Source organism: Aedes aegypti, chromosome 2 (assembly GCF_002204515.2).
Source record: "Aedes aegypti strain LVP_AGWG chromosome 2, AaegL5.0 Primary Assembly, whole genome shotgun sequence".
NCBI classification, from domain to species: Eukaryota; Metazoa; Arthropoda; class Insecta; order Diptera; family Culicidae; genus Aedes; species Aedes aegypti.
The window spans coordinates 6,372,331-6,389,791 of NC_035108.1; the positions used below are offsets into that span (position 1 = coordinate 6,372,331).

The 17,461-nt window shown below is 37.9% G+C and overlaps 2 protein-coding genes across 2 annotated transcripts; both read left to right on the plus strand.

The window, feature by feature from the left end:
- The first annotated feature begins 1,460 nt into the window (after positions 1–1,460).
- Positions 1,461–2,430, plus strand: LOC5570266 (brachyurin). The gene has a single exon (XM_001658997.2). It carries the CDS (start codon positions 1,496–1,498, stop codon positions 2,375–2,377), a length of 882 nt encoding a protein of 293 aa, XP_001659047.1. The 5' UTR covers positions 1,461–1,495; the 3' UTR covers positions 2,378–2,430.
- A 7,691-nt stretch (positions 2,431–10,121) lies between these two features.
- Positions 10,122–11,480, plus strand: LOC5570267 (brachyurin). Its single transcript, XM_001658998.2, has 2 exons — positions 10,122–10,568; positions 10,630–11,480. Exons 1-2 carry the CDS (start codon positions 10,341–10,343, stop codon positions 11,317–11,319), a joined length of 918 nt encoding a protein of 305 aa, XP_001659048.1. The 5' UTR covers positions 10,122–10,340; the 3' UTR covers positions 11,320–11,480.
- Positions 11,481–17,461: the final 5,981 nt, after the last annotated feature.

Consider the following 17,461-nt stretch of genomic DNA (forward strand, 5'->3'; position numbering starts at 1 on the left):
TATTTCTAATCTATAAAATATGTATGACTGCACATTCAATCGTTACAATGGTGGGATGTAAATATGATTTTTCAACAAACTATGGATGGTTCGTCACTGTGAGTGTCGACACAAACTCTGATTCATGATTTATTTATGTTTAACATTTTTTTTTTCAGAACACCTCTTATATACCTTTATTTTTGTAATTAAAAAAACTTTGAATGGTTCGACACTACAAGTGTAGACTTGTGAAAGGTTCACTTTATTCAACAAACTTTGGATGGTTCGCCACTGTAAGTGTCGGCATAAGAATAAGAGTGTTCTATGATGTCCCAACTAATCGAGTTTTTTGTTTCTTTTCAAATGAGTAAAATATAATAACACATGCTTTCGTCCTGACAGCTGTAGGAATGTTACATTTAGGTATTTGTTCAACAAACTTTGAATGGTTCGTCACCTCAAGTGTCGGCATAATTTTCCTCTACATAGAAATTGTTCATATCAAATGAAAATATTATATTTACGTATAAGCATGTATATATCTCACAAATCATTGTTTATCATGGTCTAATCGCTTATCAAAGTGAATCCTATGACCCAACGATCCTCCCCATTAACAAACATCCCTCCCAGTAACCTTTGTGGAGATGCAGAGGCAAACACGGTCTCCAAAAAGCAAAGGTTACACACTAACATTCCTTCCCCCAATCCCACCTGACTGCAAGGACGTGGCCGGCGCCGTTATTGACCCTGTATAAATAAAGGCACTGAATTATGCACACTGAAGAAGATTATGGCCAATCCCAGCCGAACTTCTAGTTGATTCTTTGTGCATTTTCACTGACTTCGGTCAATCACGGAATAGCAAACATTGATATGTGTAGTCAGTCTAAGCTAAGCTAAGCTAAGCTAAGTATGTACTTGGAGTCCAAACCAAAATTATTCACGATGAACAACTAGTAGGCATTCGTGTGGTCTGCAGCCTTCATCACCGGCATCACTCATCACTGGCATCACTCATTCATGTCTGCATTTGTTTTAGATTCGAAAAAGCTTTTCACAAATTTTGAAACATTCAGATGATTTTGATCTACAATATTACATACACTTGTAGAACGAATAATTTACCCCGTTTCGCCCTAATAAAAAAATAATTTGCAAGTTTTTACTGATTGCAGCATGAAGAGTGGGTATTTCATTTGGATTAACCATTTTTAAGGTACTCAAATAACAAAACAAAGCCCAACACCTTTAGAGGCTTTATCTATCGATGATATTGTATGTTTGTCATATCGCACGGAAATTGAATGATAGTAGCTGATTTCCACTGGAATTTCCTTTCCGACACTCTTATCGCTCTGCGTTTGGGTTCTGCTACGCATCTCTATTTCCTATGGATTGGATTTCCTACGTATGGTATTGTTAGTGTAATCTTGATCATCCTTAAAGCCGCCTTGCTATAAAAACCTCGTAAGGAATCTACAATCTTTAGTTTTCCAAAACCCCTCTAACCATGAAGTCCATTGTGCTGTTGATCGGTGTTCTGGCCGTTGCCAGTGCTGAATGGATCGAAATCGATTGGTCGCAAGTGCGCCCGATTGAGGAATTCGACCACTACTGGGCTCGTTTGCCGTCGGAGCTGCAGTTTCTGCGCAAGGCGTTCCCGAACCGTAGAATTACCAACGGACAGCAGGCAACCCCAGGACAGTTCCCGTACCAGATTGCTCTGCTGAGTACTTTCACCGGAGGTACCGGTCTGTGCGGTGGATCCGTCCTGACCAACAACTTCATCCTGACTGCTGCTCACTGTGTCCAGAATGCCTTGGGAGGAACTGCCATCATGGGAGCCCACAACCGCCTCCAAGCCGAAGCAACTCAGCAGCGCATTGCCTTCTCTGCGGCCGGAATCCACATGCACCCTGGATACACCCCAACCAACATCCGCAACGATATTGCTACCGTTCGTCTGAACAGCGCCATGACCTTCAACGACCGTGTTGTCCCAACTCGTATTCCTGCTGCTGGAGATAACCGCTCCTTCGCCGGAGTTACCGGAACTGTTTCTGGATTCGGTCGTACCTCTGATGCCAGCACGGCAACTTCCGCTGTAGTTATGTTCACCAGCAACCCAATCATGACCGAGGCCGATTGTCTGGCCCGCTGGGGTGGAAACACCAACATCATCCAGGCTCAGAACATCTGTCTGTCCGGAGAAGGCGGTCGCTCTTCCTGCAACGGTGACTCTGGTGGCCCATTGGCTGTCCAGGACGGTGGCAGCCTGCAGGTCGGTATTGTGTCCTTCGGCTCCGCTGCCGGATGCTCGATCGGTATGCCCTCGGTGTACGTCCGCGTGTCGCACTTCAGAGACTGGATTTTGGCTAACTCGGATCTGTAGATTTCTGCTGATCGTATGAAAATAAAGTTATAATAATTTAAGTTCCCAAGTTATAGGCAGTGCGAGGTATTTTAAGAAGAAAGAAACTTCTCCAAAAGTAAGGAGCAGCTGTCATTGGCTGTTGTTATTGAGACAAACTGAAGTGGTCAACGTTGAACAATTCATCTGGTGTTTCCAATTAAATTACGAGGAGAATTCCTCCAAGGATTAATTTGAAAATTTTATAGAATTGGAATTGTTTTAAAGACATTTTAATGAATTCTTCCATGGGTTATCCAGGAACTGGCTCTAGAAATCGAATCAGATAATCCTTTCATGAGAAATACATTGAGGAAATTCGCAAATATTAATTCTTAGGATTCCTTAGGAATGCCTACAAAAGTTTATATTGTCTTATTATTGCAACTTATCAATATGGACTAAAAGCTTTCATTTGACGTATTTGCAGTACATGTGGGGCTTTCCACATACAGTGAGAGGCAAAATAAAGTGCCCACCTTACCAGTTTTCGAATTTCTCTCATTGATTTGGTTCAAATTAAAGTTAACACACCTAAATCTTTTGTGATATTTTATTTTTGATGTTCTTTTAAAGTTGCACTTACGAAATTTTGATAAAAAAAAGAATTTTACTTAAAGAAAAAGAAAATCAATTTGTATTGAAAAAAAAGTAGTGACAAAAATAAGTGCCCACTTCCTTCTTGGCCCCAGAAAAGATGATTTAAGAAAAATAAAAAGCAATTTAATAGTTAATGTGTCCTCCTTTGGCCTTAAGGACTTGCTGGAGGCTCTTCGGCATGCTTTTCACCAGGTTTTGTAGGTGTTGTGGATCTAGTTCTTCCCAGGCGCGCTCCAAGGCTTCAAAATAATTATTTTTGTTGGTAACACCAGTTTTTTCAACCCTGGCATCGAGAATCGCCCACAAATTCTCGATGGGGTTGAGGTCTGGGCTTTGTGGAGGCCATTCCAGCGGTTTAATCCGACAAGACCGGAAAAAAGACTTGGTCTTCTTTCCAGTATGCTTCGGGTCGTTGTTCTAGAGAAATATGAATTTCTCTTCAAGGCCCGTCTGGATCAGCGAAACCTCCAGATTTTCCAGCAAGATGTTAATGTAGGAATCTGCCATCATTATTCCGTCGATTTTCACGAGGTTTTCTACTCCACTCCATGAAAAACACCCCCAGACCATCACATTTCCTCCTCCATGCTTCACCGTTCCTTGGATGTGGTGCTCTGCATCACACACGAGCCCGCCGCTCTCGGTTAGACAGCTCGAGCTTCAGGAGCGCCACATCCAAGGAACGGTGACGCATGGAAGTGTGATGTGATGAAATGTGATGGTCTGGGGGTGTTTTTCATGGAGTGGAGTAGGAAGCGTCGTGAAAATCGACGGAATAATGACGGCAGATTCCTACATTAACATCTTGCTGGAAAATCTGGAGGTTTCGCTGATCCAGACGGGCCTTGAAGAGAAATTCATATTTCTCTAGAACAACGACCCGAAGCATACTGGAAAGAAGACCAAGTCTTTCTTCCGGTCTTGTCGGATTAAACCGCTGGAATGGCCTCCACAAAGCCCAGACCTCAACCCCATCGAGAATTTGTGGGCGATTCTCGATGCTAGGGTTGAAAAAACTGGTGTTACCAACAAAAATAATTATTTTGAAGCCTTGGAGCGCGCCTGGGAAGAACTAGATCCACAACACCTACAAAACCTGGTGAAAAGCATGCCGAAGAGCCTCCAGCAAGTCCTTAAGGCCAAAGGAGGACACATTAACTATTAAATTGCTTTTTATTTTTCTTAAATCATCTTTTCTGGGGCCAAGAAGGAAGTGGGCACTTATTTTTGTCACTACTTTTTTTTCAATACAAATTGATTTTCTTTTTCTTTAAGTAAAATTCTTTTTTTAATCAAAATTTCGTAAGTGCAACTTTAAAAGAACATCAAAAATAAAATATCACAAAAGATTTAGGTGTGTTAACTTTAATTTGAACCAAATCAATGAGAGAAATTCGAAAACTGGTAAGGTGGGCACTTTATTTTGCCTCTCACTGTATATAATTTTTAAAATATTTAATAACCATGTACAAAATCAAACATTTGGGTGATCTAGTGAAATAATAATACAATATTAATGTCGTATAACATTAAGTTTATTCCGCAACTATCATGTCCGAAGATTAAGTTGGTCTGATATTAAGGTGACCAGTAAAGTGTGAAACTTTTTAATTATAGGCTTTAATCTTTGTTATGCCCATCATAACTAGTTTCGCTCCAGTAACATTTTTTTCCAGATGCTTTGTTCCTATGCAGTTTTATCGTCCTTAACTTCACTTAACTTGGCATTATTCAAAATTCAGTTTACTATGTATTGTACTAGTTGCACTGATACCTTTCGATGACTCAAAACTCATGATTTCCTACCCAGAAGTGAATTAATGTCTAGTCATGAATTATGAATTCGTTCTGACATAGAACCAGAACAGTGACATACTCCGGTAGGGCTTCAAATGGGCACTTTTGGGACCTCATGTGTAGTTGTCCTGCAACTCGTATAATGTCCGAAAAAAATAATTGAAAAAGGCAAAAGTTACTAGAACAATTTCCTAAGCAATACATAGCCGGAAGAATCTGAGGGAAAAAAAACTAAAAGAGTTTTTATAAACATCAATATTCTTTTATGTATGGTTGCTGATTCCTGATTTCCATAATTAGTTCTTCAACTTATTTTCAAAGTAATGAAAACATTTTCGCCAAGATTCAGTAAAATTTTGTCCAAATTCAGTAAAATCTCACATTAAAAATATTACAATAAGCAAAAACTACTCCACATCAATTGAATAGTCTTTCCAAAAAAGTAGGAAAAAAAAGTTTCTACATCGATTTTTTCGCCATTATTATTTATTTATTTATTTATTTATTTATTTATTTATTTTTATTTATTTATTTATTTATTTATTTATTTATTTATTTATTTATTTATTTATTTATTTATTTATTTATTTATTTATTTATTTATTTATTTATTTATTTATTTATTTATTTATTTATTTATTTATTTATTTATTTATTTATTTATTTATTTATTTATTTATTTATTTATTTATTTATTTATTTATTTATTTATTTATTTATTTATTTATTTATTTATTTATTTATTTATTTATTTATTTATTTATTTATTTATTTTATTTATTTATTTATTTATTTATTTATTTATTTATTTATTTATTTATTTATTTATTTATTTATTTATTTATTTATTTATTTATTTATTTATTTATTTATTTATTTATTTATTTATTTATTTATTTATTTATTTATTTATTTATTTATTTATTTATTTATTTATTTATTTATTTATTTATTTATTTATTTATTTATTTATTTATTTATTTATCTATTTATTTATTTATTTATTTATTTATCAATTTTTTTATTTAATTTTATTTTTATTTATTTATTTATTCGGTTTTACATCAATTATCTTGATAAAACCTTGCCAACAATATTTCGCCAATTCACTCGGTTCATGGCCGCCGGTGGGGGCCTTCCTTAGCCGGGTGGTTACAGTCCGCGGCTGCAAAGCAAAGTAATGCTGAAGGTGTCTGGGTTCGACTTCCGGTCGGTCCAGGATCTTTTCATAATGGAAATTTCTTTGACTTCCCTGGGCATATAGAGTATAATCGTACCTGCCAAACGATATACGAATGCAAAAATGGCAACTTAGGCAAAGAAAGCTCTCAGTTAATAACTGTGGAAGTGCTCAGAACACTAAGCTGACAAGCCGGCTCTGTCCCAGTAGGGACGTTAATGCCAATATGAAGAAGAAGAATCATTCATTCCCTGGGCATATAGCGTATAATCGTACCTGCCAAACGATATACGAATGCTAAAATCGCAATTTGGCAAAGAAAGCTCTCAGTTAATAACTGTGGTAGTGCTCATAAGAACACTAAGCTGAGAAGCAGGCTCTGTCACAGTGAGAACGTAATGCCAAGAAGAAGAAGAAGATGGCCGCTTCTCTCCATCATCGACTGCAACCTACGCTCTCCAGGTCCTGGTGCACCTCGTCAATCCACCTAGCTCGCAGCGCCCCACGCTTTCTTGTTCCGACCGGATTCGTAGCGAACACCATCTTTACAGGGTTGATGTCCGGCATTCTTGCAACATGCCCTGCCCAGCGTATACTTCAAACTTTAGCTACCTACACGATACTGGATTCGCCGTTGAGTTGAGCAAGCTCGTGGGACATCCTTCGCCGCCACACGCCGTTCTCCTGCACGCCGCTGAAGATCGTCCTTAGCACTCGGTGTTCGAAAACCTCAAGAGCTTGCAAGTCCCCCTCGAGCATACTCCACATCTCATGCCCGTAGAGGACTACCGGTTTTATGAGCATTTGTACATCGTGCATTTGGTGCGGAGATGAATCTTTCTTGAAAGCAGTTTCTTCTGGAGCCCATAGTAGGCATGACTTCCGCTGATGATGCGCCTTCGTATTTCCCGACTAACATTGTTGTCAGCCGTCCACAAGGATCCGAGGTAGACGAACTCGTCCACCACCTCGAAGGTATCCCCGTCTTTCGTGACACTGCTTGGCGGGCCCTGTCACGCTCAGTTCCGCCAACCAGCATGTACTTTGTTTTCGACGCATTTACCATTAGCCCGACTCTTGTAGCTTCGCGTTTAAGGCGGGTGAACAAATCTGCCACCGTTTCAAATTTTTTCCCAATAATATCCATGTCGTCCGCGAAGCAAACAAATTGTCCGGATCTCGTGAAAATCGTGCCTCGACTGTTAAGTCCGGCTCTCCGCATGACACCTTCAAGTGCAATATTGAACAACAAGCACGAAAGTCCGTCGCTCTGTCGTAGTCCCCGCCGAGACTCGAACGAACTGGAGTGTTCGCCCGAGATCTTCATGCAGTTTTGCACTCCGTCCATGGTTGCTCTAATCAATCTTGTGAGCTTCCCGAGAAAGCTGTTCTCGTCCATGATCTTCCATAGCTCTACACCGTTAATACTGTCGTATGCCGCTTTGAAATCGATGAACAAATAGTGCGCAGGGATTTCTGGAGGACTTGCCGCACGGAAAAAACCTGGTCCGTTGTCAAGCGGCCGTCGATGAAACCTACTTGATAACTTCCCACGAACTCGTTTGCTATAGGTGATAGACGATAGAAGAAAATCTTGGATAGCACTTTGTGACTTGTGGAGTAATTTGTAAAGAAATCATTAAAATTGAGGTATTCCTGGAGAAAAAAATATGAAGTTATTACTAGAACGTGGAACAATACCTGATGAGAATTATTTAATGTTTTTTGATGAGAATTTTTCAGACAATCCTGAAAGAAGTTCCGAGAGATTTTTTTGAAGAATTTGAAGGTAATCTCCAGGAAAAAAACTAAAAGGCAAAGTTGGAAAAACTGTTGGTGTAGAAAAGATACTTGCTTGGTGGTCTTGAAGACAATTTTAGTGAGACTCGTAGAATTTCTTGTACTATTTATTACAGAAATCCTCAGTGATGCCATAAAACTCATGATTAAGGAACAGCTGGATGATATATCAAGCTAACAAATATAATTTAAATGTGATAAATTCATAGTATTATACAGTATGGCCCATAAAAAAATGTGAAAATCGTCATATCATGTATTATGGTAGTTTTTACATAGAAAATGTGAATAAAACATAAATATTATTCATTACTTGTATTGTACAATCTATTTAGACTCAGTTTTTCGCTTTGGACATGCTCTTTATCTGTTACTTTCTTCTTACCGGAGAGGAATTGGAAGCCTACCTTCAAATTTTATCATGCGGACGTCGAGTTCAATGAAAGTTCAATTGAAAGTTTCTAAAACATCAACGATGGCGTCAGCTTCATCACAGGCCTTGTCTCCAGCATACCCCCATATCAAATGATAGTATTGGTTCATACCTGAGTCATTGAAGATTTAAACATATTTTCGGAAAAAACTGCTTATTATGGAGAGCTTTGATTGAACCTTGATAAGCAGCTCCGTTTTGCTCAAAACCTATGAGCTAGTATTGATATAAGTTGTCTCTAACCGAAGGAACAAATTTCATCCCCAAAAATCTGTTATAGGCCTCCGTATTTATTTTTTATTCAACTTTAACAAAAAATAGAGGCATATCAAACCTATAAGACGCAAATTCCCTCAAAACTATGACTCTGGCAAAATATTTTATTGTGATCATGAAAAACAGGTTCTCTAAGAACTCCCCCATCATCGGATACCAAACAAATTAAAATTTCAAACAATAAAGTGTGATTTTTGAAGGTGGAAAATTTATCACCAGAGTATACGACAATCAGACGCTGTTTCTTGCTTTGGGCGGACAAAACCTTTGAGCTTCTTTGCTTCATTACATTATTCAGAACAGTAAGAAAAATATGACAAAAATTGTCCTGGATAGCGAAGTTATGTCAGAATATACTATAATAATCTAAAATTACATTCACTAGCAAAAACAATGAAAATATCGCTTGTGGATGCTAAATTCACGTTCAAACAACTTTCGCATTTTTTTTATGGGCCATACTGTAGTAAAATAATTTCTAAAATATTCTCTGTAAGAATTCTTCAAGAGATTTTTTAAAGCAATTTGATAGAGATTCTCCCATTTTTTGTTTGTAAATCAAAAAGTAAAGGTCAAAACACTTCAAGAACAAATTGTTGAATAACAGCTCTCAATCCCGGGAATGATTTTCCGTGGTAATTCCTGAAGCAGTTCTGTGAAAACTTGTAAATAAGGTCTTAGAGGAAGCACTGGAAAAGTACGGAAATAATTCATCAACAAAGGAAATTACAAAGGAGGAAGCACATGGTTGAATCCTGAGAAGTTCGTGAATGAATCACAAGGGATATTTCTCGTGAGTTCATCGGAAGAATTCTCGAAGAATTTTTTTTATTGGATTAAACAGAATGAATATTTTCCGTAATGACTGAAAATATCTCTGATCTGCAGCGATATCAGTATAACACCACAACAAATAAAATCAATACAAATATATGTAAACTACGAAATTTATGAAAACAGTGATGATTGCGACAGACATTACTCCTGTAAAACAAGAATCTGGTAGGCCCTAATGCATTAATGCCTTCTAAGCATAAGGCACTTGCAGCCTTTGTTTAGTGTGCCCAACGGACCCCTTTGATTTTGCTGGGAAATGTTTCGTAGCGTATTTCTCGTTTCAAACTGGCTTGGTAACGAGCCAAATCAAAGGGAACCGTTGGGCACACTTTTATTTGCTGCAAGCGCTCTATTCTCATCGTCCAAAAACCTCGGAAAACCCATTGTTTCGTCCAAGTCTATCCACAGATCCAATGGCTTTCTCAGTTGCGATGTTGATGTCTGCGCTTAAACAATTCTCTAACAGGCCTCAAGGGGGGCCACCATGAACTTTCACTCGTCCTTGCGTGTTGATGTTCAATTTTCTTTGCAATAACGCCTACCGTTAGGCATCAACTTAGCGTTCTATAATAGCCAAGACCGTTCATTATCTGGGGCTGCTTACTTTATCGATACTCGATACATTTTTGAGTCATAACTAAGTTACCATATCAGCGTTGAACACCAAAAAAGAGACAGCTGTGTACTGTTGCTCCTATTTATCTCTCCGATGCAATTTTATTACAATCCAAAGTCAAGTATTTAATGATAGCCGAAACAATCATGCAATAGGTCATGTCTAGCCCCTCACCACCTGTAGCTATCTACCAAAATCCCAAGAGAAAACAACGACTAAGGATAAGATTTTAATTACACATCGAAAATATCTGTTGCTAATCCACTCGCTAGACGATAAGACACCGACCTCAAGTCAAATGTTTACGGGAACACCTTTCGGTAGTCATATACGGTTTGGTTGCATTTCCGATTGGATGTTTTGCTGAAGACTCCCGGTTTGAAACATTTAGTTGCGATACCTCAAGATGAAGTACTTGGCGGTGTTGAGCGTGGTGGTGGCACTTGTAGGATTAAGTGTGGCTATAAGCGTTGCCGGTAAGTCTACGCGGAAGATCGACTGGAGCCTGGTTCGTCCGATCAGTGAGTTTGCACATGTACGGCAAAGAATTCAGAGCTTGACCGAAACAAAATCCTTAATGAACCAACGAATCGTCGGTGGACAGATTGCATCACCCGGACAGATTCCATATCAGGTATGAAGATCTAGAGTTGTAATGTGAGTGATGTCTATTAATATCAATCATTCTAATGTAGGCTGCAATTTTGGCTGACATTGAAGATGGTTCGGGACTTTGTGGCGGAGTTTTGATCTCAGCGAATTATGTGTTAACCGCCGCGGTGTGTGTTAATGGAGCTAGCGAGGGAACTGTGATTTTAGGAGCCCAAAATTTACAGAACGAAAATGAAGATGGCCAAGTGCGTATGGACTTCACCAGTTCAGATGTGCATGTTCACGAAGAGTATGTTGAGTTCATCTTTAGACACAACATTGCTGCGATTAGATTGCCTCAACCGGTAGCGGTGACAGAGAGGATTCGTCCGGCAGTGTTGCCAGCTGCCACCGATTCGCGAACCTTCGCGGGAATGCAAGCCACCATCAGCGGATTTGGACGCACCTCAGATGCCAGCACTTCGTTCTCCGATGTTCTACGTTACGTGTCCAATCCTATTATGACAAATGCCGATTGCGGTGCCGGTTATTATGGAGATCTGATTGATGGACAGAAAATGTGCTTAGCTTACTTCAATACTCGTGGGCCTTGTATTGGGGATGATGGGGGACCTCTGACGGTACAGGATGCCGGCCAAAGTTTGCTGGTTGGAATCTTCTCATTCGGGTCCGTTGTCGGGTGTGAGTCCCAGTGGCCGACAGTTTTCGTTCGAATTACTTTTTACTTGGATTGGATAGCATCGCACACCGACGTCGTTATCGGATCGCACTGACCTAATCTATGTTGTAAAATTGGCTGGTTACTGCAGAACCATAAAAATCAACTGATGCGAGTCATGTATCGATGAATCGAGAAACTAGAAGCTACCAGAGTGAAACAAATGGTGTATATCGATAAGATAAATATATTCATTTTGATTCTGAACTGAGCGAACTGATGATGGAGTTTTATTTTCTCTTGTTGGGTTGCGGATATTACTTTGCCGTGAAACTATTGTTCAGCTGTTTCAATGGTGTTGCATATCTAATAACCCGTATAAGCCTGAATGACGGGAAAAAAGTACTACAACTCTCACCGCTCAGCGAATACCTAACGGATTTCAACTAGTTTCTCAAAGTGACCAAAGGGTCTCGGAAATGTTCATATGGTCGTAGTTATTCCGGTAAGTCTCTGGGTCAGGTCGGGTGACAAGGGTACTGTGCTTCTGTGCCCCGGTAGGTAGGCAAATTTCATGTCACAGATAATTCCCGGAATCGGCTATAACGTGGCCACTATATAGACGGATTTCACGCCAACTCGACACGCGATTGGCAGCACCCCTTCAGAATTCAATGAAACTTTCTGGATGTCAAAAGTATGTGAAACTAAGATACTTTGCATATTTTGTATTTTCAAAATCGATCTAGACTAACATTTGAAAAGGGTCAAAGTTTTTTTTTACTTTTTTTTTAAACCCGTATAACTCGAAAACGGTAAGACCTACAAAAAAGTGTTGTATGGGGGACTGTCGTGAAATTTCCTAAAGTTTTAGAAAAAAAAATTGAAAAAATAAAAAAACATTTTCTACACCGAAAAAACAATGATTCAAAACTATAAAGTCGATTTAAAAAAATGGTCATTTCAGATTTTGATCATCCTTAAGCAAAAAGTTTGGTAATTAAATTTACTAAAAGTCGTCCATACATTGCAAATTGGGCATATTTTAGGGATAAAAGTTTTTCTAACAACAAATTTTTTAAGTCCAAAATTTTTATTTTTTTTTTATTTTTTTATTTTGCTTTAAATAGTCTAGTATGCTCATATTTTGAAGTGATAAATGAGTTTTAATCACAAAATAGATTATATTTGTTTTATTCGGAGTAGTTAAAAGAAATAAAACGGAATTATACAGAGTTTTTTTTTTAATTAAATACAATTGATCTCGCACTAACCCGCTTATGAGAAAATGAACTCCGTCTAACAATCCGATGGGTTTTTAATGGTTGGAAAGATATCACAATAATATTTTATTTCTTATTTGGTCAAAGCCAATCTTAACAGGTGTCTGGAAAGGGTCAATATTATGCTTATAAAAAAAATCGCTGTTTTTTTTATCATGCATCATTATTTTTTTTATTGCTATATATCCTAAAACGTAGTAACTGCACATGAATATTTACATTATTTTTGGGCTTTACTGAATAAATTGAATATTTTTGGTTCATTCTCTGAATTGGTATTCCGTTTGGTTGCAGTTTGTGTATCACTAATAGGCATAAAACAATGATATTTTTGGGTACCAGGGACAGTTTTAACCTTATCAAACAATTCCATCAATTCCTCTGACATTTTAACATACTGTTCATTAGATATATAACAGAAATTTAATTTGGTGATACATGTATCAGTTTGTTTCACTGCCCAGTCGAATAGTTCTCGCGGAGTTGCGATTGTGTTTCCATAGTCTTTTGCATGACTTGCTCTTTTTGCCATTCGCTTGAGAGTGCCACCAATTGCGTCACAGGGGCCTTTGCCGTGGGATGTGGCAAAAAAGTGCCATTCTACTTCCAATCCATATATTTTCTTGAAATTACATAAGCTGGCAAATTTTTTTTTAATTTTTATAATGAGCTGCAGCTCCATCTGACATAAAAATAACTTTTGAGAAATTTATTTTTTGTTTAACAAAATTTATCAATTTTGAAATAAATAGCTGAACTGCTACTGTATCACGGGTCAACACTTCTGATAAAACTAACGTTTTCCTATTTATTATCTTTTTTTATGGTAAATCTCGAATGGGTGTATCGTTGCTTGGGAATTATTCCAGTGATATCCTTGAGCAGCGTTTTGTATGATAAAACTATAATTTTCAGAAAAGTCGCTAATTACCAGTATTTCACCTTGTTTTAAGGAGTTTTTTTTGTTTCGTAGAAAAGAAGACTGTTCTTTGCAAATAAAATCATGAGTTATTAGCTTATCAACTTTCTCCACGAAATACGTAACAAATTCTTCAACAGGCTTTATTATAGTTTCTAAATTACAGCGATCGGTGGTGAGCCATTGCTGAAAAACTACATCTTCTTTGTCGCTTTCCTCTAAAAGCGAGATTAGTTCTCCTGTAATATTTTCTTTGGAATTACACTTTTCACATTCTCGAAAAAAAAAAACAATCAGTCGTTCTTACTAAAACATCGCATAACAGTTTTTCACAAATTTCTGCCTGAGAGACAATTCCTAAACTGTTAAGCATTAATTTAACATTTTCGTGGTATGTGCACACACATACATTGTGAATTCCTGTGCTATCGAGAAGCCTACAATGTTTAGTCCTCAACATAGTAAACAAAGTAAAACCAATTTCTACATTTTGGCATCTTTCTTCAAAAATCATGTACGCCTCTTTAAGAGACATCATCAATAGACGCTTTTGAACTTGTTCTTTACTACCATTTCGGTACTCAGAAACGAAGTCATTGGCTCCTGGCATAGGCCTACTAATATCATCACTATCAAAGAAATCAATAACAACCTGTTTATCTGTTTCACTAATTCCATGCCCACTTCGAGCCCTTGTGGTACATAGAATGCCCTGTTCATTCACAAGTTGTTTCACTTGTCTTACCATGTAAATTGGTGCCTCGAACTCCTCGACAATTTTGTTGATCGACCACGACTTAGGAAGAACCGATAATATTTTCAACTGGTCATTTCTGTCAATACCAGGTGAGTTGAATTTTTCTTTCAACTGATTGATGATTTCCTCGAATGCCTCCACCTTGTCGACGTCCATTGCATCCATGCCTAGTATGTCATGACGTACAGCTTTGGTGATCTCCACTGACTTTTTAATTCGATAGTCCAAGCTCCTTATGTTTCTCGACGAGATTGGGGATAAATTCAAAGTTTCAATAATACTGTTGAATTTTTCCACGTTGTAGGGGCCTAGTAATTCATACGCTGATGGGACGGATGGCAAAGATGAACAGGACGGGACTGCTTCTAAAATATACAATAATGTCAAATTAATATATTGATATGAGTTCTATGTAAACAATCATTGTCGTTTAATGTGCTGCAAAGTAAATTTATCTTACCTAGCATTTCATTGGAGGCCAGACCGCTTGTTGGTGGTTGTGGATTGTGATTCACTTCGTTTCCACCCGAACGTCGTTTTTTTCTTAGGCGGACTTCTGTGGAGCCTGATCACTAAGCGACATGACTCACAAATATGCATAGTTTCATCAAGCTGATGACTATATCCCATAGCACGTATGCGTTCGATCATTGTTGGTGACAAGTTTCGCAACTGGCTACGCCTGCACTTAGGATTGTTTATACCGACGCAACATCTCGAAATTTTAATGCGCGATAAATCTTGTTGATCCATCTTTAACTTCTTTTCACAAATGACTTAGATAACATGAAAAGAGTTTTATTGACATCAAGCTTAAATAGTTATATGCATAGGTAGAACGACAATTATAAGTTAAATACTTATCTTTCTATACACTCACGCGGTGATTGTTGAGTAACTCAGGTCGTTAACGGACATTTTAGGTAGATAACAATACAAACATTATTTCTTATTCATCTGGCTTGTAACGCAGGTACGTTTAGTAGTATTTTCTAGAAGAAAATCTAATGGGGTATGGATCAGGTTGTTCCTTTTCAATGTTTGCAATCTTTCGAATCATAAAAATCCGTCGGATTGTTAGACGGAGTTGATTTTCTCATAGGCAGAGGCGAAATCCATAGATTGCCTTTATTTAAAAAACATAATCACTGCATAATTCCGTTTTTTATCTATTCTCAATAAAAAATACAATTTATTTCTGATTCAAACTCATTTATCACTTGAAAACACCATCATATTTGACGGTTTAGAACAAAATCTTTGAAAAAAAAAATTCAGTTTTGGACTTGAAAAATTCGTTGTTAGAAAAACTTTTTTCCCTTAGATATGCTCAATTTGCAATGTATGGACGACTTTTAGTAAATTTAATTACGAAACTTTTTGCTAAAGGATGATCAAAATCTGAAATGGCCATTTTTTTTTTAAATCGACTCTTAAGTTTTGAATCATATTTTTTTTCAGTGTAGAAAATGTGTGTTTATTTTTTCAACATTTTTTTCTAAAACGTCAGGAAATTTCACGACAGTCCCCTATACAACACTTTTTTGTAGGTCTTACCGTTTTCGAGTTATACGGGTTTATAAAAAAAAGTAAAAAAAAAACTTTGGGACTTAAAAAAATCGATGTTAGAAAAACTTTTTTCCCTAAAATATGCCCAATTTGCAATGTATGGACGACTTTTAGTAAATTTAATTACGAAACTTTTTGCTTAAGGATGATCAAAATCTGAAATGGCCGTTTTTTTTAAATCGACTTTAAAGTTTTGAATATTTTTTTTTCAGTGTAGAAAATGTGTTTTTATTTTTTCAATATTTTTCTCTAAAACGTCAGGAAATTTCACGACAGTCCCCCATACAACACTTTTGTGTAGGTCTTACCGTTTTCGAGTTATACGGGTTTATAAAAAAAGTAAAAAAAAACTTTGACCCTTTCCAAATGTTAGTCTAGGTCGATTTTGAAAAAACAAAGTATGTAAAGTATCTTAGTTTCACATAGTCTTCACACCCAGAAAGTTTCATTGAATTCTGAAGGGGTGCTGCCAATCCCTTTGTCGAGTTGGCGTGAAATCCGTCTATAATGGAATTTTAAGAAAAACGCATCAGCGTAAAACTTTTGAGAAACGATTGAATTGAATAACTATGTTTCCTGCATTTGATTGACTCTAGAAATTACCATTTTCGGGTCCCAGGGATGCCTCAAATTTACGATAAAGTGGTCAATTTGTATCTAAACGTCTGTACCAAGCTTATTGGGACGCATTTTAGTAAACTATTATGTTTGAACTCTAGTTTCAGAGAATTGAAACGATTATTAAGTATTAAGTCCAAGTCGCCTCATCCGGTGCTTTCTAAATGGTACAAACCTCTTCATTTATAATGTTGAATATCAGATCCTAATGTTTTATGAAAATTAGAATGATTGTCATTGAAAATAAGTAAAGATAACTCGGCATGTCCCAAAAATAAAGCACTTTTTTACCCGACTTGACCCAGTGACCCACCGGAATAACTCTGGACACATGAATATTCCCGAGTTCCTCCGTCCACTTATAGAGACTAAATATTGTATGTGTTCGTAGTGCAGTGTGGAGTGTTTTTGAGATTTTGTTTAAATTTGAGTCGTGAGTTTGTGAAAATACAAATATTTGTGAGAGTGTGGTGTTTTTCTTATAGTAGGGTACAAACAAGCTTCAAAAGCCTAGCCTGTTGTGTGTTGGCACTCACGTGGGACTCACGTTAGGCGTGCTTAACCACTAAAAAAACTTTCCCTACTGCTCCTGTGCCTCGATCCCCTCTGGAACTACATCAGGCAACTTCATCGGGGGAGGGCTGTGCTCATGCACTTCGTCAATCTCAGCCTCTAGTGGTGGAGCTAGCCTACTCCGGATACGCGCTTCTTCATGCTTCGATACTGGCCAGTAGAGTGCCGAAGTCGGTCCAGTGATTCCGGTTGGAGGATGGCTTCCGGTTCACTGGCGCTCCGACAACTCAAGCCGGTGATACGCTACGTACTACTCAGAGTAGTCCCCGGCGGTGGATCTATCCTACTCCGACGAAAATTTCCCCGGCGGCGGAAGATCTCCCGAACCGATGCTATCCGGGCAGATGCCGAGGTCGGTCCTGCGATTCCGGTGGAGGGAAACTTCCGGTTCACAGGCGCCCCGACGACCATTTGCCGGTGTCATTTCGCGAATTACTCAGTTAGACCCCGGCGGTGGACTCAGCCTACTCTGACTTGACGTTGGTCGGCCAAGTGCCAGGGTTAGTTTTGCAATTCCGGTTGGAGGATGGCTTCCAGT